The sequence below is a fragment of the Cydia amplana genome, chromosome 13 (genome assembly GCF_948474715.1).
Source record: "Cydia amplana chromosome 13, ilCydAmpl1.1, whole genome shotgun sequence".
NCBI classification, from domain to species: domain Eukaryota; kingdom Metazoa; phylum Arthropoda; class Insecta; order Lepidoptera; family Tortricidae; genus Cydia; species Cydia amplana.
The window spans coordinates 17,469,999-17,491,604 of record NC_086081.1 but is presented as its reverse complement, the minus strand read 5'-3'; the positions used below and the strand labels follow the sequence as shown (position 1 = coordinate 17,491,604).

Here is a 21,606-nt window from a genome sequence, read left to right as displayed (position 1 = left end):
TAATTGACGTATCATAAAGTTGGAATCGGGCCCATAAGGCTCTGTAAGCAGTGGGAATAGTGTTGTAGCCGCCAGGCGACGTGCAGACGTGCTCGGAGACTTCAACTAGAAATGAAGTAACTTGAAGCAAGCTTTTTAAGCTCCCATTGCATGTCGCTTCTGCCGTATTTGGAAATATTTAAATTAATTGAATGCTTACTTTATACAATACTCGAGGAAAATCGACAATAACTTGGCGTTATTTAACTTATTTAGAAAGTGTAATTTCTTATTTTAAGGCATTTTTGGATTCTTTTTGTATTAAGAAAGCCCTATATATAAATATAATATCATACTTACCCAATACCGAAATAATACTAATTGGATTTCAATATTATCATTAGGTGGTAATTATAAAATAGGTAGGTAGGTAATAGTAGTAGGTATATATTCGTAATTTGCATTAACCGTAAATCTATTGATAGATTATTAATAAAAATGGCCACTCAGGAAATTTTAAACGGACAGGAAGTTATACTTACACTTAGTTATTTTATTAACCATAAGACCTATTCTCAAGTACATATATAAAAAGGCACGGAAACAGGCAAAATTTAAAGCCTATATATACTAGACATGCTTAGGTAATTAACACAGCATAAACCAAGGACTTTTATAATCGTAAAGATAACACACGAATGTGAACCTTAAGTCTTGAACATAACGTGTATATGAAACGCACTTGAAACTGGAAGCTACTAATAACTACTTAGGAACGGAAGGAAAAACATTAGCATCCGTAATATGAAACAAAATAAAACGATTAATATTAATACGTACCTATACATATGTACGAGGTCGATTATGTCACGTTATATCATGAATTTATGACACTATTCGAGTAAGAGAAGATAATCTAATGATGTCACTATTGTCAGTTCATTTTCAAACATATGGATGGTTAGAAATTTTTTGGTGTCTAAAAATGTGAAGCGCGGCGCGCGTTTATGTCTTTTACAGTGCATTGGGGCTACTTTTCCGCACTAGTGCGTAAAATAGCACTTTTCGTGCGTATGTCGAAACTTTAAAGTGCCATATGTACTGTAAAACGTTGTTCGATACACGTGCGAATAGGTAATTCGCAACTCGTGTCGATTTAAAACACTCCCTTCGATCGTGTTTTAATTTATCGCCACTTGTTTCGAATTTCCTCTTTTTCGCACTTGTATCGAAATAGTTATTTACAGTACATATGGGGCTACTTTTCCGCACTAGTGCGTAAAATAGCACTTTTCGTGCGTATGTCGAAACTTTAAAGTGCCATATGTACTGTATTACAAGTGCGAAAAAGAGGAAATTCGAAACGAGTGGCGATAAATTAAAACACGACCGAAGGGAGTGTTTTAAATCGACACGAGTTGCGAATTACCTATTCGCACGTGTATCGAACAACGTTTTACAGTACATATGGCACTTTAAAGTTTCGACATACGCACGAAAAGTGCTATTTTACGCACTAGTGCGGAAAAGTAGCCCCATAGGTACTGTAAATATCTATTACTCATCATTTTGGGTAACTTAACATACTGTGGTAGTAAAGTAGCTCATTCATGAGGTCTTTCATACAGAGGGCCGTGACTTCGAGGTCTGGCTTGGATCATGAGTTTCTTGGCCTTTATTTGTAGCTGAATGTATCATATGTACCTTTAGAATGATATTCGAAAAGATTTGCTCAACGCAGCGTCGTCCATACGATTTAGCAGCGGACTTACGTATTTATAACACAAAATAGTTCTTTTGTAGAACAGAATCTATTGTTGGCAACAATAGGCACTTGTATCGTGATGTTGGTCTTAAAGGCGCCTTGTTGTCAAACTTCACGTCGCTCTGAACACCTTGTTGGAACTAGGTCACACAATAACCAGTCTATCACCGCGTTACCTAACAATACTGTTTATGTTATAGTCAATATTGGACTACCTCGTCGAGCACTATTATATAATAGGCCGTTTACAATATAAAGCTTAGAAATTGATGAAATGTGGAAAAAAATCTTGGTCTCGAGATTCTCGAGCTAAGGTCGAACTCGCGACTCTGGATCACTAGCCCATCGCTCTGCCAACTGTGTGCGTTGCCATATGTGCTCAATATGATTCTAAATATGCTAATCCCATTGACGTATATAATATCTAAGGACAGGCAAATGGGGCACTAAACATCGTACTAGTTCAGCGGTGCTACCCACGAATTCCAGCCAATCGTGCAGTCTAACGCGACTAGTTGCGACCAATAGCGCGCGTAATGCGAACTCGTCAACCAATCGCGCGCGTGATGCGAACTCATGAAACCAATCGCGTTGTAGCGATTTCACACCGCTGTACTGGCCCCTGTCATGCCTCATTATTATTGCCCGTAAAGTCAGTCCCTAGATATCTATGTCAATGGCTAATCCCCATTTGATAATACCATGCGAACCCTACGGAAGTAAATGATCGATGTTACGGCATACGGAAACCGCGCGGCGCGAATCGAATAAGAAAGCATCGCATTCCGATATAATTATAAAACCGCTCGTGTTTGGGCGCGCGGTGAAAGCACGGTTACGTCAGGACTCGGGAGCCGATTCGAACGAATCTTTTTGAAGTCAAAATGATATCTGATGTCATTCGCGCACGCATCTCGCTCGTACTTGTTGGTACATGTATTGGCGGGAGCAAACGCACGGGCGCGTGATAACAAAGCATAATAAATAATAAATATAAGCACCGTATTAAGTTATGTTTCAGGGTTAAATAGCTACTTCTTTACTGCCGTATTCGAACTTCTAGATACGTTATAGTTTAGATATCAACTAGTTCTCTTTTGCAGCGCAATTCGGGCAACCAATGTCACTTTTACGCTAGATAGAGTTAGATATCTATTATATGTGAATTGGATCTCCAAGTCCTGTGTAAATCGTTCAAGAGTATCTCCAGAATCGCGTAAATGTCAAATTTGACAGGTTAGATCTTAAACATATCGTTATCGTATTTTGGTGATGTCTAAAAGATATCTAATAGATATTTCAAAATCCGAATCGGGCCCTTAGTCTAGAATAGAATAGTTTGACTGCCATTGCGCATTTGTCTGTCTCAGTTGCTTAAAGGTTAGCCTGGAAGAGATCCGTTAAGGGGATAAGTTCGCCTTTGTACTCATAATGTATTCTCTCTATATTATGTAGTTGTTTTAGTGTTTTTCTACTACTACTACCTACTACAAAATGACATCATTTAGATAATGAAAATGTACGTTTGTTTGTATTGGCCTCCAACGCGCAACCGGACGGCTCCGAGCGGCTCCGAGCGGCTCCCTCCGAATGTGGTTGAGGTTCCAACGAACATTACGTCGCGTCGTGTTGTACAATTAAACCATCTTGACATTATATGTTAGGTATACAAATAATTTTGTGTTAAGATTTATTATTTGTATAGGTACCTAGAATACCGTTTACATTTTAAATAATATATGGAGTGGTGGGGATTTATACGCAACTGACCTGGGAGTTTTTTCTACGTTTATGTACTTATATTACATAAGTAGGAAATTATAATTATAATAAGTAGGTGAGCACATGCATTTATTAAATACAAAATGAAGTATAGGTGGCAATAAGTGGTGACGAAAATTAATAAAAAACATTCATTAATGTTAACATTTTTAAACAAATAAAAAGCAAATTCATAGCTAACTTTGCATTTTTTATAGAGCAAAATATGGGTAAATTATATCATGTATCGCTTCCTATAAAATTGTAGAATTATATCTTGAAATAATATAAAATGGACATACTTACTTCAACTAAACATACTCGTAACAAAAAACGCTTAATAGATAATGAGTGTTAACGGCGATGTTTAGTTTCGATGATATGACGTAATGGCGTAACGAACGAACGCGTTATAGAATTAGAAACGAGTGCGTAAGTTTCGTGAAATGATTTCCCTAAAAGGGGTCAGTGCTTATTAATATTTAATTAACTTTTTCTCTGCAAATGGAAGTAGTCTACATTGTGTCGTGCGTGAGCTGGGTAGCTGCGTTAATTACGTGTATATTATTGTTTTTTCTTGAGGTTTCCTTTTTGCAAACATTCGACGCCACTGCAATTTATGATAAGTCGCTACGTGTCGCCAGTTTTTAACCATTCATGGCGTTATTCATAAATGGCTGCTAATCTTAATCAGTTGATGATCGTCGTTTGTCCCCATCTTTCGTTGTGCCATAGAGAGGGATAAACGACAATCATCAGCTGATTAACTTAGCAGACGTTTATGAATAACACCGTAAGTATTTAGCATGAGAGTAACAAAGTGACCTGTTTTTAATTGTTTTTGGAGTAAAGTAATGAAAAGCCTCTTGAAGAGCGCCGAGCGTCGGTCAATTACTGATGTGCCTTTGGAATGTTTCCAATAATAATATCAATAACTCCTTTAGTATGGGGATCGAAATTTTTCATTTTCAAAATGTTTGAATTTCCGAGAACTTTTCCAACATGCACACATGTAAGATCTATTATACATATATAGAATAGTAAACCGACGTTGATCAGTCTGTCGAGTGTGGATGGTGCAACTGGCACTAAATGTCTTAAATATAACGTACATCAATAATAAATAAAACTGTGTAGGTAATATACCTACTTCGCTCGCACGTCAGCCAAATACATATCTATTGACCTTGTTGCCCGAGAGCTGACAGGTCTCGTATCGTAATGCGATCGTCGCGCCCACCATTGTTACTAACTTCAACCTGCGCTGCGCACACGCAACAAGTGTGGTATTGCCACTTGTTCATTTTCATAAAGGCTGATTTAGCCGGTGCGCATCAGGCGCCTGTTTCACCATCAACTTGACAATTGACACCTGACACTGATAATTCCCTGTATATATACCTATACATTTCTAAGTCGGTAAGTAACGGCGATACGTAGCGTCAACTTTTACTTGAACCAGCAATGTACGGTAAATTGCCAAAGTCAGGTTTGTCAGGGGACAATTGCCTACGTTGTGAAACAGAAGGGATTTTCATCGGATTTCGATGGTTCTGTGTGCGTTTTCACATTGTGTTGCTAGCCAAGTCATACTCTAAACTCGCATGCGAGATTTTTCATCGCTTTTTATGATATTGCAGAAGGCAAACGACCAGACAAGTAGCCTGATGGGTAAACAATTACCGTCGCCCATGGACACCAGCAACACCAGAGGTTGCCGAAGAGGTTTCCTTCAAGGTTTGAAGGTTGTATCTGTCCGGAAATACTGCGGGCGGGTGTATTTAGCTGTACGAGGTAGGATGTTTCTGGAGAACTTATTAGTACTCATTATGTAGTAGTTGAGTTGCTAAAGAGGTCAATTTTAATTATATGGCGATATAATCAGTTTCTGTAGGTATGTGTTGAATGTAAGTATATGATTGCGCCGAGTGATGGTCGTTAAACACATTTAGCGGCGAGTTATCGGCGCGTGACGGTTCTCGCCGGCGCTATGTGGGTCACTGGCTTAGCGATAAATGACAAACATACGTAGGTATAATAAGATATACTTACACAGGCTATTACAAAAGGAGTTCTTACTCATTTATGTGGATAAGGAATAAATCAGAAAATTAGAATGTAATAGTCCTTAACTTGACGTTTATGGTTTATGGTGACACTTCCACATTCAGCATCAAAAGTAGCGTATGAAATAACGCACCAAAAGTAACTGGCACCGTCAAATACTTTTCCAAACAGAGATATAATTGATATCTCGACAGTTTCCTTTCGCGCATAGTCTGATACGCTGGTTTTGATGGTCACTGTATATCTAGTAGGTACTGTACTGTTGTCTGTCATCGGAGCAATTATAAAATGAATCATTAATTGACGGGAAATAAAAGCGCATGCACCTTTCTTTGACATGAATGCCGCGCATGCGCATAAAAGGCGTGATTATGGCAGTTGTGGCTGATTGAGACGTTCCTCGACCAATCAATCAAATTACCTGACGTCCGTTAGGCTGCGTTTCCAGTCGTAAGAAATACCAAAAAGGTACCTAGGTACACCTAGGTACCTTTTTGTACTTGAATGCATCTTATACCTAAGTACGACGGATTACTCCACGCAGACGATGTCGGAATGTCTATAGCTACCTACTGACTAAATCACATCACAGGGATGAATATTGTCTATGTTGTCTGGTTTTTGTGTACAACTGCCGTATTCGAACTTCAAGATATTTACAAGAGACGACACCTACTAGATCCATTCTAGATACGGTATGGTTTAGATTTCAACTAGTTCTCTTTTGCAGCTCAATTCGGGCAACCAATGTCACTTTTACGTTAGATAGAGTTAGATATCTATTAGATGTGAATTGGATCTCTAAGCCATATCTTGTGGAAATCGTTCAAGAGTATCTCCAGAATCGCGGAAATGTCAAATTTGACAGGTGAGATCCTAAAAATATCGTTATCGTATCTTGGTGATGTCTAAAAGATATAGATATCTATTTCAAAATCCGAATCGGGCCCCAAGTCTCGGGTTAAAGTTATGCTTTAAAATAGTCGCTTCTATAAGCGACTATTCTAAAATCTGTTATGACTAGATTTGTAATAAGTATAATACCATTGTATAACATTCGTAACCACCTTGTAAAGTTCAATATAAATATTCTGTTGTTTAAAAAGTTGACAGCAAATATTTTGATATCCAACTCCGAACATTATATAGCTACATTTAGAGTCAAAAATATAAATATTTTACCCATCTTATAGAAACATTAGGTACTATTTCTTACACACAAAGTGTAGTGAGATTAAAAAACTGGAAGTTAAAATCTCCACGATATTTCACAGACAGCAAAACCAATCGGAAATGCCCTGCAATTGGCTTGTGTTGTGTCTAATTGTACTGTAAATTGGAAAGTCAATAGATGGATTAATGGTTCTGATTCTCATGGGAACGAGAATGATTGTGCAACTCCGACTGCACAATGGGTGGTTGGGTGCAACAGGCGTGGGCGCGGACATATTGTACACTCGTACTGAACTACGAGTAAGACTGACTCGGCAAGCGACAGTTTTTTAATGATATAGGAGGCAAACGAGGAGCCGAATCGCCTGTTGATAAGCGATTACCGTCATCCATAAACATCCGCAACACCAGAGGGATTGTGAAGTGCATTGCCGGCCTCCCATCTGGGAGTGCGCTCTTTGGAGGTTTGAAGGTCGTATCCGGTCGGTCCGGTCCGTTAATACCGCAGGCGACAATTCATTTTACAGTTTAGCTGTACGGGGCAGGAAGTGTCTGGAGAAACGCGCAGTTGAGGACTGCCAACCATCTTAGTGGTTAAGATGATAATGTTGTCGCGTAGGGCGTAAAGAAGCTGCAGGGATTAATCCGAACAATTCATCGGAGTAGTGAAAGTGCCTCCATAAATTAATAATTCCTATAAAAGTATGATGTTTGTCACTGCAAAGTCTGTGCAGATGCATTGTTTTCTTAAACGGACTTTATGGTTATTGGTGTACACTGTCTGCTGGAGAGATATCTGGGGCCCGTTTCTCAAAAGCTTGTAACTTGTAATACAAGTGGAAGTCCCTTTCTAACAACAGCTGTCAAAAAGTGACATTCGCTTGTATTACAAGTTACAAGCTTTTGAGAAACGGGCCCCAGTTCGTTTACAAGAATGTCGTCCAAAACTTTGTTTTGCTGTTAATTGCTAGCCTTCCAACTATGCGTTGCATCACGTAGCTCACGCGACATTAAAGCTTGTGAACGTCGCGTCGCGTGCAAGTTTCCTCAGGCAAAACGTTTGGCATTCTTCACGAAATATGTACCTACTTAACTATAAGTAGGTACCTATGTAATTAGGTGTACTAATTAAGGTAGAAAAAGCGATGATGAAGGGTTCCGTATTTAGGGGATTTATGACGTATTAAAAAAAACTACTTACTAGATCTCGTTCAAACCAATTTTCGGTGGAAGTTTGTATGGTAATGTACATCATATATTGTTTTTAGTTTTATCATTCTCTTATTTTAGAAGTTACAGGGGGGGGGGGGGGGGGGACACATTTTACCACTTTGGAAGTGTCTCTCGCGCAAACTATTCAGTTTAGAAAAAAATGATATTAGAAACCTCAATATAATTTTTGAAGACCTACCACCCCACACTTATGGGCTTGATGAAAAAAAAAATTTTGAGTTTCAGTTCTAAGTATGGGGAACCCCCAAAATTTATTGTTTTTTTTTCTATTTTTGTGTGAAAATCTTAATGCGGTTCACGGAATACATCTACTTACCAAGTTTCAACAGTATAGTTCTTATAGTTTCGGAAAAAGTGGCTGTGACATACTCGGACAGACGGACGGACAGACAGACAGACATGACGAATCCATAAGGGTTCCGTTTTTTGCCATTTGGCTACGGAACCCTAAAAAGCTAACTAGAACTTTAATGACGAAAATGCTGTTGGTGCCTTACACAATATCGTTGCGTTCATAATAACCCGATTCCCATTGATGACTATGACTATGACTAACCTAATTTTACTAATTTATTGTCGGGGCCTGCGTCTACGTTTGTAGGTACTTTACTTCTAAAATTTCATCATCGAACTCTAAGTATTTTATTACGACTATTCCAAATATTATAAAAAAAGTCTGTAAAAGATACCATAAGAAGTGTAACGCTCTTACGGTAGATGTCGCTCACGTCCCCTTGACCCATATGGTGGAAAGATTTGCTGGCTATGGATGAGGTCTTGGTGGCTCAGATGGCAGAGCGCTGGAGTATCGATCCAGAGGCCGTGAGTTCGTCTCACCCAAGACAGTAATTTTTCCACTTTTAAATTTATTCTAAGTTTAGATACTATAAAGCTTAGAAATAAAGGAGTGAGATGGAGAAGTCTCGGTAGCTCACTGGTAGAGCGGCGAGCTGGTATCTAGTATCTCGGAGTTCTTTGCGGACTCGAGTCTCGCCCGAGACCGTGAGGTTTTGCACTTTTACTTTATTTATATTTTAAGCATTATTATTCCTATAAATATCGACCATTCCTTTTATGTAGACCACAAGTAAATGGTTCATTTTGGTTAGCCTGGATTCAATTTTGATAACAAAATACTTTGCATTCTTTTGTGTCTAAGCAACCTTATATGATCTCATTGATCTCGTATAGCTTAAAATTATACTTATTATACCTGTCATCGCGTAGGTCGCATTTTGCATTCAAAGCGAGTCTGCTGTAGGTCAGTATCTACGAGTAAACAGTAAACACCCACATGCTCATAAATAGTCCGATTAGTGTTCACGTGAACTCGTAAATAACTCGGCGATAAATAACTACGCCCTTATACGTTAGTGTTCGTTTAATAATACACGGGCCCCACGTACGATAAAACGAATGATATATTTGCAAACAAAACATTTACACGTTTACCAGAAAGATGAACGAAAACCGTGAACGTTTACCAACATTCGTAAAAATCATAAACGTTTGCTAATGAGTAATGAGTAGGTGCATCACTAATAGGCTTGGCAAGCCGGCACACGGCGGGCGGCGCGGGCGGGTCATTCATGTCGTTACATAACGTGACGCTCGCCGTTGATCGACGACGGGCCGCGACCTGGCGCTTGCATAAGGAGCCGGTTGGGCTTCAGATGAATGAGCTTATGCCGATGTTTTAATGGTAGGCTGTAGGCATTAACGAGCTCGTGGGCCAGCTAAAATGACATCCAGAGTTAGGAGTGAACTGACAGGTGCAGGAGATCACCGCGTTATTGCAGAAATATACTCGTACTAACTTCTGCGCGCGACCTCGTCTTAAGGTGACAAACATACTTAAGATGATGATGATGATTGATTCAAACTATCTTATATCCGTTCCTGGGTGACAGATGGCACAGCTAACCATGTTACCATAGATAGGGCAAGGAACTAAATTCAACATGTTTTGATGACATGTATTTTTGTCTCTTCGTACTTTATGTATAGGTCATACAGAGACTTAGGTATATATCTTTCCTGTAGAGTTTAAGGGCTTTTAAGCTTATTTTCTATTAGCCTCATTATGGTAAAACTATTAAGTATTATTACACTTACAACTAAACGGGCCTGATCGCGTACAAGATAAATTAGAAAAGAAATTGATGATTTAGTCAGTGGTAGGTAAATACTGCGACAGTTTGATACGTTAGGAACGATTCTGGTGGTTATCTTCCCAGAAAATAATTATGATAGAGTCTGTTCAGAAAGAGTCGTGGAATGTATGGGGCCCAATACATTGCACGACTCTTCTCTTGGTACTCTAGTCGCTAATACTCCATAGTTCGCATAAGCCGACTTTACCTGTCCACAATCCTACCAAACCCGTCCAGTGGACAACCAACATTTTCTACCCGAGTTACTCCAGGTCACACTTTCATGCACTTTCTTCGTTACGCAAGCCGAGGTCAACTCACCGTGCTGTCGCCGCAGAAAGGGAAAACTCAACGCATGCCCACACTTCACACTCACAACAAACAAAACACTGCACTTGAAACGTAAAATAAATCAAAGTTCGCGTTCAATTTGAAATTGGAATCTCGCACTGTTAGTCTGTGATTGGTGCGCGTCGGTTGGCTCGTCAGGTGCAACTGCGCCGGCGCCGCGGTGGTAGAGAGAGCGTGTTGTGTAAGAGGGAGTGGAAATGGCAGCGATCTGTTACAAAACACCTTTTTTTAGACGTGAAAACTGTGACATGTTTACATAAATATGAGGATGGATTAAATGACAGAGGTGTAATTTTTATTGAAAGTAATAAGATAGTGTATATAGCTAATATTGTTTGGGATGCACTTACTAGTTTGAAAGGAGTTACATGCAAGGTCCATATTAATTGGGTTTTGATCTGATGATGGAATCCATGAGGAATTGTGAGAAGTTAACTCGTATCGTATCACACGCTACACGCCCGATGGGAAAAGATCTACATAGAGGCAATATATGGTAGCTAATATAATTTTTATGCGTAGGTCGCCAGGTGCGCAGGTTCATGATTCACAGGTATCATTGTTATTCTTTCATTTCTTATACTAGTTGGTAACTACATTGGTAAGCCGGTGAGTCAAGTTTAACTAATTGATAATAATTAATTTAATTTTCACTGCTTCCAGGGCTATAGTTATGAGTATATACCTAGGGAATTAGTTACGGGTGTCTACTAACCATCAGTTTCACGCAAGTCCAGTGATAGTTTGCCAAAAGCTTTGATAGGCGCGTGAGGTAAATTGTTTGCAGCGTTGCGTGCGCGCACGCGGCTGATGCAACGCGCGGAAGGATGTGAGGAACTACGAGACAGACTGTCAAGAGATTTTTAAGTGAGAATCTGTGGACGTTGAATTAATCACAGTTAAGAAGGTACAAACAGCTCGTAAAGTGACCTTTGATTGGTGAACCTTTTGATTTTTTTGTTTTTGCAATGAGCCCTACGAGCGTTTGTTGACAGTATGTACGATGGTACCATGTCGTCAACTATCGTCTCTGCTGACAGACAATTTGTAAACCTTATCAAATAGGTTCTCCAATGGTTAAAGGTACTCAAGTCTATTGAGCATTCACTCGAGCAGAACAGCGAGCATTCGCAGTTTTCCAGCAAATTTGGCGAATTGTTCGACGAACGCTAGGGAGGTATATTATTTTCTGGTCGCGAGAATGCTCATTACAAGTGAACGCTCAAGTCTGTGGTGTGTATAGGTAGCTATTGGTACCTTAAACACTAAACAGTTCTAGATCCCGTTTCAACCCTATATCACTTCGTTCCTTCGACGCTTCCTTCGACGACTTCGACTTCCTAAAACTATCGCAACGGATTTAGATGCGGTTTTTTTAATAGATAGAGTGATTCAAGAGGAAGGTTTATGTATAATTTGTTAACCCGTGCGAAGCCTGGGCAGGTCGCTAGTGTATTTATAAAGTAAGTAAATTAACAATTACAAGTCTTAGATCGCTTCGGCCCATAACCTCCAGGACGGCCCCATCATAGTCATGCATAAAGTGAATAGGAATAATTTATGTACTCGTATGTGTTTCATCCCTCGTGGCCTACATAACTGGCCGCGTGCCACATTCCCGCGGTATTCAGGCTGACTTTCACTACGTCTCCGGCATTACATATTGTTACCTAACACTTTGATTTGTCGATGTAAGGTGCCGATTGTCGTGTGACTCTTCTCATGGCGCAGCGAGTCGAGGTGTCAGACAAACCAAACCTACGTAATATATAAATTGGCTCTTTCAAAACCTGGACGTTTCAGCGAAAATTATACGCAAACGAATAATCTGATCTGAATGTCTGTCGGCTGGACCCTGATTATTGTCTATGGCTGCCGAAAGATTCATAGCGTGGGGGCCATTATACTGGTGAGCGTGATCATTCGACTCATCCACGTTTTGTAAGCGACGAGATTACTATGGATGGTCATTGAAATTGAAGGTAAGGTGCGGGCTGACCTTAAATTACACGGTTTGTACGACGTACGTGTATTGATGGGATGATAATAATGTAATTGTTAGAGAGCGTCTGGGATGACCCACGAAAGAATATAAAGAAGGAATATAAAGATTCAGTGCATATAAATTATTTGAGGAGGTTATTAAAGATTTTGTAATTTGAATTGAGTGCGTAAAGTCTGAACTGAAATCCTCTTGTAAAGCTCAATGAGGCATATTCATGCTCTATAGAAGGACGTACACTTTATGAAAAAATACCATTCGTAAAGTGGGTATGTACTTTTACAGCTTATAGCTATCTTATTTGCATGGGCTAGTGGTGATCATGTATCGTCAGCTGCTAAAAATGGGGTCAAGGAGAACTATCAGGTAGATAAGTGAGTGGTTAGAGGCGGCAACACGTGCTTCACTTAACTACTAGGTTTCGAGATTTTTTTCAGGCTAGCCTAACCAAATATAATATTTGAAATACGATGCCGTCTGGTCTCCTTTAGACCGCTGGTGAGTTTCATTAGACATTAGACATTAAGCCTCACATGACTTTCATTTGGCGAGTGAAAAGCGCAGGCTCAGGAGATCATCTATCAACACCTTTACAATGTTGATAATCAATCAGCCAGGATTTTATCGTCGTGAGATCATGATCTCTATTTACTTAAATATGCACGCTGTTACTTCGTTTTTTTAGGAATGGTCAGCATTTTTAAAAACTTAAAATAAGCCTCAGCAACTATGCGACAAATTACTTATGTAGCATACCTATATGATAATTTAAGTACCTACATTCCTTTGGTTTTATAAGTAATATTTTCTTTTTTTAAGGCGTTTTTTAATAAAAAGATACGTCAAGATGGTTTACCCTTTTTCTAATGATAAAAAAACGAAGTACCTATAGTCGCTCACTTAACAAATGTCTTGACTTCTGCATGCGTCCTTTTCTCTTTAAGACCTATCATAATAATAATAAATGACACGGCTTTAATACCATCAGGTTCAAATTCAAAGATCGCGTTAGTAACTTTTGCAAACATTTTGAAACACAATACATCGCAAATAGTTTCTTCAGTTGCAATAATTACATGTCAAACTGCGGCATATCATCTGTTTGTGTAATTCATGGCCTTTCGTTTTCTATTTGCGGTAAGGTATTTAGTTATCGCCTTGAGTGTTGAAAATGTGTGTGTTTAAAGTGTTTGGACAGCGAAAATGGTTTTTAGCGAGTGTTACGTGAGTGTATGTTAGGGTGTAAAGATTGTTTTGATTTCAAGTGCTTTATCTGACTAGAACCTTATCACCTTCTTGAATCTTATCTTTTATAGGCACCTACATACATTTGGCGAAATAAGTGTGTAGAACGTACCTATATGAATAATAAAAAATCTTAAAGATATAGAAACAAGTAAAACATCATATTCCTTGAGTATTTAATTTACTGCGGCTTCAATATAAAAGTTCGTAAAGTAAAAAATACTTCGTCCTGTAGCGATTTAGCTCTCCGAAGAATAAACGAGCGGAGTTAAAAAAATGTACTAGTTGTTTAGCTAGGTTTTTATTTGTGACTTTGTTTTGTTTATTTTTTTGCTTTTTATTTTAACTTAGTGTTAGTGTCATCTTATTTCTAAATTTAGTTATTGTAATTTGAGTATATATATTTATTGTTTAACTATAATTGTCAGTAAAAGTATAATTAAAATAATTATAAATGTTATTAAATAAGCAATATCGTATATTTACTACAAATACCTTCTAGATTACCGGCGAGTGCACAAAAGCATTTTCTACAAATAACCTATGCACTGGCGAGGCCAAACCACCAGTCGAGCAGGTAAGAAAGCGCGAAGCGATGGATGCGCCCGTGAAAATAGACCAATTTTCACTTCCACGGCCACGGTTCACTGATGCAGCACTCTAATATAAACTGTCATGGATGCCCAGGCCCAACCTAGGTACCTAATCAATAATGACTTGTACCTACCTATTGAATTGAATAATGATAATATATGATATTGAAATGTTGTACATAGTGTATGAAACTTTCTGCAGATAAAGATGAAGAAAGGTGTATCTACCTTTATTACATGTGTAAGTCATAACAAACAATCATTTTGTTTTTTACATTTATGCTATTATGTACATGTAAACATACCTACTATGTTCCTTATTATGTTTATTCAGGTGAAGAACGTATACTTTGTTAATTACGAAATAGAAATTGTATTACTCAGAATATCATTTCATAATACAAATAAAACACGTGTAAGGTGTAGCGGTAAAAAAAAGTTTAAAAAATACGTATTAAAAATAAAAACAATCACAATACTTGTACTTATGTTTAATAATAATGGTGTTGTAATTCGTGTCCGTTTTAAATGTAACGTGTATATTTTATTAAAATGTCGTGTGTCGTTTCAACAAAAAACAGGATTTAAATATTGATTTAAATGAGAGAAGCAATATCTCCATCGGCGCGACAAGTAAGTTATGGTTTCATATGTGTGTTCCATCGTACTTCAAGTCGAAACTACTCGGCCAATTTTGACGAATGATGTGGTAATTAACTTGTATTATATGTTACTCTTTATTGTACCTACTAAACACAAATTTATGGCACAGGGTAGGCAGTACAAAGGCAAAGTAGTAAGGCGGTACTTGTGTACCTATAATATAACCAAAGAAATAATAATATATAGGATATACAGTGTGGAAAGATAAGTCGGGCCCTGGAGGGAAACTATCTTAAATCCTTAAGCTGGCTCATTTTACTTAAAGGAGACATTCCTTTATTTTTAAAAAGAAACAAAACTGCATTCAAAGATTTTCTAAAACTCGCGTGCCGCGCCCGAAACTCGAACCGACTAAAAATTCCAAAAAATAAAAACTCGGCAATTTTATTCTACTAGTCGATACAGTTAATGTTAATGATAACATTTCTCCAAGAAACATTAGGTCTTAAACTCGTCTGTCCTACAAAATATCCATAAAATGTAATATTTAGTACTCAAGATTTTTTTCGACAAGCCAAATTGAAGAAAAAAAGAAAAGTATTTTGAATGCAGTTTTGTTTCTTTTTAAAAATAAAGGAATGTCTCCATTAAGTAAAATGAGCCAGCTTAAGGATTTAAGGTAGTTTCCCTCCAGGGCCCGACTTATCTTTCCACACTGTATACCTAAATAAGTCAGCATAATAAATAATTCTGGTGAATTTTATATTTGACACAAGATTTATGGCTGACTGTCCTGTTTCTTTCGATATTTTAGACAAACCCAAAGTCAATGAAGTTTCTTTGTTATATCATCTCTAATTCCTATGACCAACTTCAGTTTCCATCATCACATAATCTCATTATTATAATGCAATACTCAAAATTATGATGACATACACCAGCCTTTTTTAGCCCAATCGAACGTCAGAAACTTAATCTAAATATTAAGAGTCCAGGATTTGATCTAAATTAAACGGCGAGTAACTTGCAAGTTAAAAGTTTTTAAACATTATATTTTCGTAATTGTTGTTTTCAGACATGGGCCGTGTCCGCGGTACTGCTGAACGTAATGGGGCTCGGGATGGTTCTCAGCTTCCCCTCGGTGCTGCTGCCGGGGCTGAAGGCGCATGACTCCATCATCAGCACTGATCCCGACACGATGTCATGGCTTGGTACGTGTCATCGATACATTCTCTATGTGCATTATTAAGACATTATTGAATTTATTTATTAAATGAAATGGAATTTTCTGGTTTCGGATCCTGGTAAGAGGATTTATTTACTTAAGTGTTTACAAACTGGTGGTATTAGCCACATAGGTCGATCTATGTAAAATTGTCTAATCATATTGAAGTAACACTTATTTTATTTAGTTTCAAGTAGAGTAGTTTCAAGTACAGAATAAAGCATACCTTCAAATTGTATACACAGTTGGTTATCACCTACGTACTTCAGTGAAGACTCACGTAGGTTAAGAGCCAACAGGAGTGGTCATTTCTCCATACAAACGTACTCGACTGTTTCCTCTGTGGGTTTTGAAGCTAGAGCAATGATTTTTTTAACACATATTAATATTGTCAATATCTGTGTCAGACCGTTTTGCTTTTTTTGATATTTTTGGTTTTTAAGGCGCTAGAGCCCTTCAAAAATGGCCAAAATGGCCTAATTGACTATGCCGCAATGAGAGGCGTGGTATTCAAAACTGATATCAATTAGCCAAAAAAGCAAAACGGTCCGACACAGATAATTTCATAATCATTTAGATTTCCAAATTTGGTTACGATTGGTTAAGTTTTGGAGGAGGAAACAGTCGAGTACGAAACCTCGATATTTGAGATTTTTACGCAGGATTTTTCACCTTGTCCTTATCGCACTAGTTTTAGGAGCCGCTTCCGTTACCGAGACGGGTATATTTACCTAAAATATTTAAATGTCAGCTCCTGTTGGCTCTTAAGGACGTGACATTAAGTTAAATTATGGTATCAATTTGGAATGAATACTTAGGTACTTATGCGTTATTTCGATAAGTTTGTTTGATAAAGCATTTGCCATTCCAGCTTCTGTGGTGGGATTCGCGACTTTCCCCGGCTACCTGTTCTCCGCGTGGTGCATGGACGCGTGGGGCCGGAAGGTGACGCAGGCGCTGGTCGTGCTGCTGGGCGCGCTGGGCTGGCTGCTGGTCCGCCTGGCCGCGGACGTGCCCACGCTCATGGCCGGCAGGATCCTTGGCGGCGTGGGCTACGGAGCCAGCACCATCCTGGGAGTCATTATCATTGCAGAATACACTAGCCCAAAACTTCGGGGAATATTCCTTAGCCTCAAGGTTGTAGCAGCCTTTTCAGGCAATACTTTTGTTCACATTGTAGGTCATTATTACTCCTGGAAAACTGTGGCGATATTCGGGTTAACCTCTCATATCCTAGCGTTTGTCATAGTATGCACTTGGCCGGAAAGTCCGGCCTGGTTAGCGGTCAGTAAGAAATTCGATCAGAGTGAAAAAATGTGGATATGGCTGAGAGGCGACGGTGCAAAATCAATAGTAGAGTTTCACCGTATGATTAGAGCTCAAAAGCTAAGGCTTGCCGAAATACATGAGAAGCCCGGCCTCAAGACGCACGTGATAAACTGTCTGCAGAAGTTCACAAAAAAGGATTTTGTTAAACCTTTGATCATAGTATTCTTCGCTGTGATGTTGAAAGAGGCCTGCGGGAAGCACATTTTCCCAGCTTACGCCTTACAAATTACTGAAGAGATTACGGGAGACAGGTCAAGATCGTTCTACTATACGTTGGCGATAGATCTGATAACAACATTGAGTGCGGCATTTTCTTCCGCGCTCGCTCGCCTGGTGAATCGTCGAACCCTGTTGTTCGCCACGGGCGGAGCGGCCTGTCTCATTCTGACAGGCATCTGTAGCTACCTCTATATGTCTGCTATCGATGTGGTATCAAAAGACCGGGCTTGGCTGCCCATCTCCATGTTCATGTTGTACTTTGTTTTAACTAACTTAGGATGTACTGTGATACCTTTAGCTCTGCTCGGGGAGGTGTTTCCCGTGGCCCACAGGGCGGCAGGCTCGGCCATGTCGGGGTTGGCGATGTCCGTGTGTCTCGTGGTGGTGTTGAAGGTGACTCCGACGTTGCTGGGGGCTGTGAAGGTGTACGGGACGTTTGGTATCTACGGCGCGACCATGGCGGGCTGCCTGCTGGTGCTGTACTTCACCCTCCCGGAGACGAAGGACCGGACGCTGCAGGAGATCGAGGATTACTTTATTCATGGGAGGTTTATTAGCGATGGGAAAATACACGCGGAAGGAGAAGGGAATTTAGAAATGCGTGAAAAGTAATAAAATTTGTCTTTTTTGGGTACAATTTTTAGTAATCCCATATTTACCTGACGTGTGCTGTTTTATTAAGAAAGGAACCGTGATAGGTATGGGGTGAATGTTTTTTTTTTATTTAATATGTACTTACTTGTATTAATACATTTCACATTCAAATATGCCGTCAAACTAGTGTTAAAGTTCGTATATTAACCCAAAAATATACCTATCTAGGTATACTTAAGTATCTACTTAGGTAAGTATACTTACACTCGTTGGACTTTTTTCTTCTATACTGGAAGCCTTACTGTCTCAACACCATTGTCACCATTGAAGTAAGTCACTGACCTAAAGGCATTCATTTTTTATTATCCAACTATGGCTGAATATCTTAGTTACTTGATCTTGTTTGTACCTTTAAATTTATTTAAAAAAACCAGTATTGTCGAGGCGGCGGTGCCAAACATGTTGACATATTATATTTCAATAAATGTTCAACATGCGCCAAGAGCGCAATTATCAACAATCTTAACCATGTCACGCTGTCAGCCTCAGGCCCCCGGGCATATTCTATGTCACGATGTCAGCTATATCGACTCGACTAATGTCTAATTAATAAACCAATGCATGCGAATAGTCCGCATTATAATATTAAGTGACAGAGTCGAACTTTCAAACACACGCTCCCGGACGTCCGATGCAAATATTTCGCACGTAATACTAAAATTGAGTAACGTAACAGCTAAATACCTTTACGCAAATCATATTTAGGCAAAAAAAGACGTTACTATCCGTGTCATAAGGCACTCTTGAGATTTTTGCAACTTCACAACAGTTGCTAAAATATCATAATATCACCTTAAAAATGCCGCGTGCATTTCAAATTTCAAATACTATTTTGTATCCACTTTAAAATTGCGGTTTTTTAAGGTAAAAACATCTTTATATCATTAGAGTTAAGGATCATTAGAGTTGTTCTAGTTGATTGTAGCAACGTCAGTATTGTGAAAGCACTGAGCGGTATAATAAAATGTAACCTTTGTTTGTGTTTTTCATCTACGATGTGTGTGCAGAGCTTTATGACATGTGTAATGCTAACAGGATTCGTAAACAGGCTTTTGTTTAACATGTTTACATTAAAACATGTGTAAATATATGAGGAGAAACGTAGACATTAGACAATGCTGTTGAGCAATAAATTCATTCATTTTTTCATGTAGGTATGTAGTAGTATTTGCTAGTTTTCGGTCTGGCATCAATTATATAAGTAGCTGTTAATCATTTGTTTTTGACTTTTGTACTTATTTGTAAAACATGGAGAAAAAATAAATGAACTATTTGAAGTTTGTAAAGTTTTATTTTTAAGAGGGTTAGTCAGTTTCTAATTTTTACCCATTCAGGGATGAAATTACAATAGTTATTTGTACAACAAGAGATCAAAGTTTGATATTTCTTCGAGTGCTTATTTTGAGTCCCGTGCAAGCGAAAGATTCTATAGTAGATTCACGAGCGTAGCGAGTGAATCTAATTTAGAATCTTGAGCGTAGTAAGGGACTCAAAAGCGCACGAGATGTAAATAACTTTGATCTCGTGTAGTTCATAAAACTTTTCACCTCAGCAGTAAGAACATTTAGACAACCCGAAAAATGTAATCCTTCTTCATCACTTACCTATTTAGTCATGTTTCTTAAGATATACTCACAATTAAGTATAATTACCACAATCAAACACAAAAACAAACAAACAAACGTAGTAAATTTCAGTAAAATAGGTAATATATGAAAACAACGACCATCAATTGATTGACATTTGAATCGGCAACTTTTTTTTTTGTAAAAAAAAACATTGTAAGATACGAGGGGTATTCAAAATATTCTCGGTATGAGAATGAAAACAAACAAGTACGAAAAGTTTGATATTTTTATTTTTCAATATACTCCCCCCCTATGTTAATACACTTAAAAGATCGATCAATTATTTTTTTTAATCCCTCGTAAAAATATTTTTTATCTTTCGTGTAAAAATGCTCCTCCACTGCCGCCTTCAATGCTTCACCGTCAGAAAATTTATTTCCACGCAGATCCTTTTTAAGATTGGGGAGCAAAAAGAAGTCGCTGGGGGCTAAGTCCGGACTATACGGTGGGTGAGTAACAGTTTTAAACCCACGTTCAACAATAGCTGCCTTGGCAATATGAGCAGTATGGACGGGGGCGTTGTCATGCAGAAGCAGAATACCTTTGGTTAACTTTCCTCGCCTCTTTTCTTTAATTACATCCTTTAATTGACGTAGAATGTTAGCGTAGTACTGTCCTGTGATATTTACACCTTTTTCTTTATAATCGATTAGTAATACTCCTTCACAATCCCAAAATATCGTGGCCATGACCTTGCCAGCTGAAGGGATGACCTTCAACTTCTTGGGATGAGCTGAACCCTTAATGTGCCACTGCATGGACTCTTGTTTACTCTCTGGGTCATAATGATGAACCCAGGTTTCATCTCCAGTAACTATTCTTTGCAGCACCTCATCAGGATTTTCACCGCACAGGTCAATAAAATCGGAACAACAAGCTACACGCATGTCTTTTTGAAGCCGAGTCAGCATTCGCGGAACCCATCTTGCACTTACTTTTGACATATTAAGATGGTCATGTATAATATCATGTACGGTACCAATAGAGAGATTGGTTACTTGTGCTATAGATTTTACCTTCACTCGACCATCTTCCAATATAAGTTTTTCCACTTTATCAATATTTTCTTGTGAAGTAGCTACTACAGGCCGGCCAGGTCTAGGGTCATCTTCAATACTCTCCCTTCCGCGTTTAAACTCGCTTGACCACTTTTGAATGGTAGATAAAGAAGGAGCAGACTCACGGTAAACACAATCCATTTCCTCTTTTATGGTTTTTTGATTTTTACCCTGTTTTGTCAAGAATTTTATCACGCATCGATGTTCTAATTTAGTTAACATTGTCAATTCGCACAGGATGTTCATGTTTGTTCAGCAATTGCAGAAAAACAAAAGACTATCTCGGTTCGAATTATACTTTTTTTTAATGTCAATGAATAAACCTTAGCGGCCAGTAACGAAAGAAATTTTAGAAGAGGTCGTAAGATATCAATACCGAGAATATTTTGAACGCCCCTCGTACGGTCCGAATTACGGATACTTACTATTTGTAAACTATTGTAGAGATTCTTAAAAGTATAATTATTTATTTTACGTGATATACTGTGTATTTTTTGAGTTCATTATTTTAATCGTACAATAAATTACGTAAATTATAGTGTTTTTACACGACTGCCCAAAAAAAAAG

The 21,606-nt window shown here is 38.4% G+C and overlaps 2 protein-coding genes across 2 annotated transcripts in view; one reads left to right on the top strand and one right to left on the bottom strand.

The window, feature by feature from the left end:
• The window catches only part of LOC134653544 (uncharacterized), a 39,423-nt gene extending 28,624 nt beyond the window's left edge, over nucleotides 1–10,799 (bottom strand). Inside the window, exon 1 of the mRNA XM_063508924.1 lies at nucleotides 10,453–10,799. The gene's annotated coding sequence lies outside the window, so the exon portion shown is untranslated. The remainder of the gene's footprint in view (nucleotides 1–10,452) is intronic.
• A 2,888-nt stretch (nucleotides 10,800–13,687) lies between these two features.
• LOC134653742 (facilitated trehalose transporter Tret1-like) lies at nucleotides 13,688–18,310 on the top strand. The gene is made up of 4 exons (XM_063509137.1): nucleotides 13,688–13,708; nucleotides 14,232–14,306; nucleotides 16,001–16,136; nucleotides 17,022–18,310. The coding sequence occupies exons 1-4, from the start codon at nucleotides 13,688–13,690 to the stop codon at nucleotides 18,308–18,310; spliced, it is 1,521 nt and encodes a 506-aa protein (XP_063365207.1).
• The last annotated feature ends 3,296 nt before the right edge of the window (nucleotides 18,311–21,606 follow it).

Coding starts and splice junctions, on each gene's coding strand:
- LOC134653742 (XM_063509137.1), top strand. CDS start 13,688: ATGGTTTTTAGCGAGTGTTAC. Junction 13,709..14,231: donor TGGTTTTTAGCGAGTGTTAC/GTGAGTGTATGT, acceptor AATACCTTCTAG/ATTACCGGCGAGTGCACAAA. Junction 14,307..16,000: donor CCAAACCACCAGTCGAGCAG/GTAAGAAAGCGC, acceptor TGTTGTTTTCAG/ACATGGGCCGTGTCCGCGGT.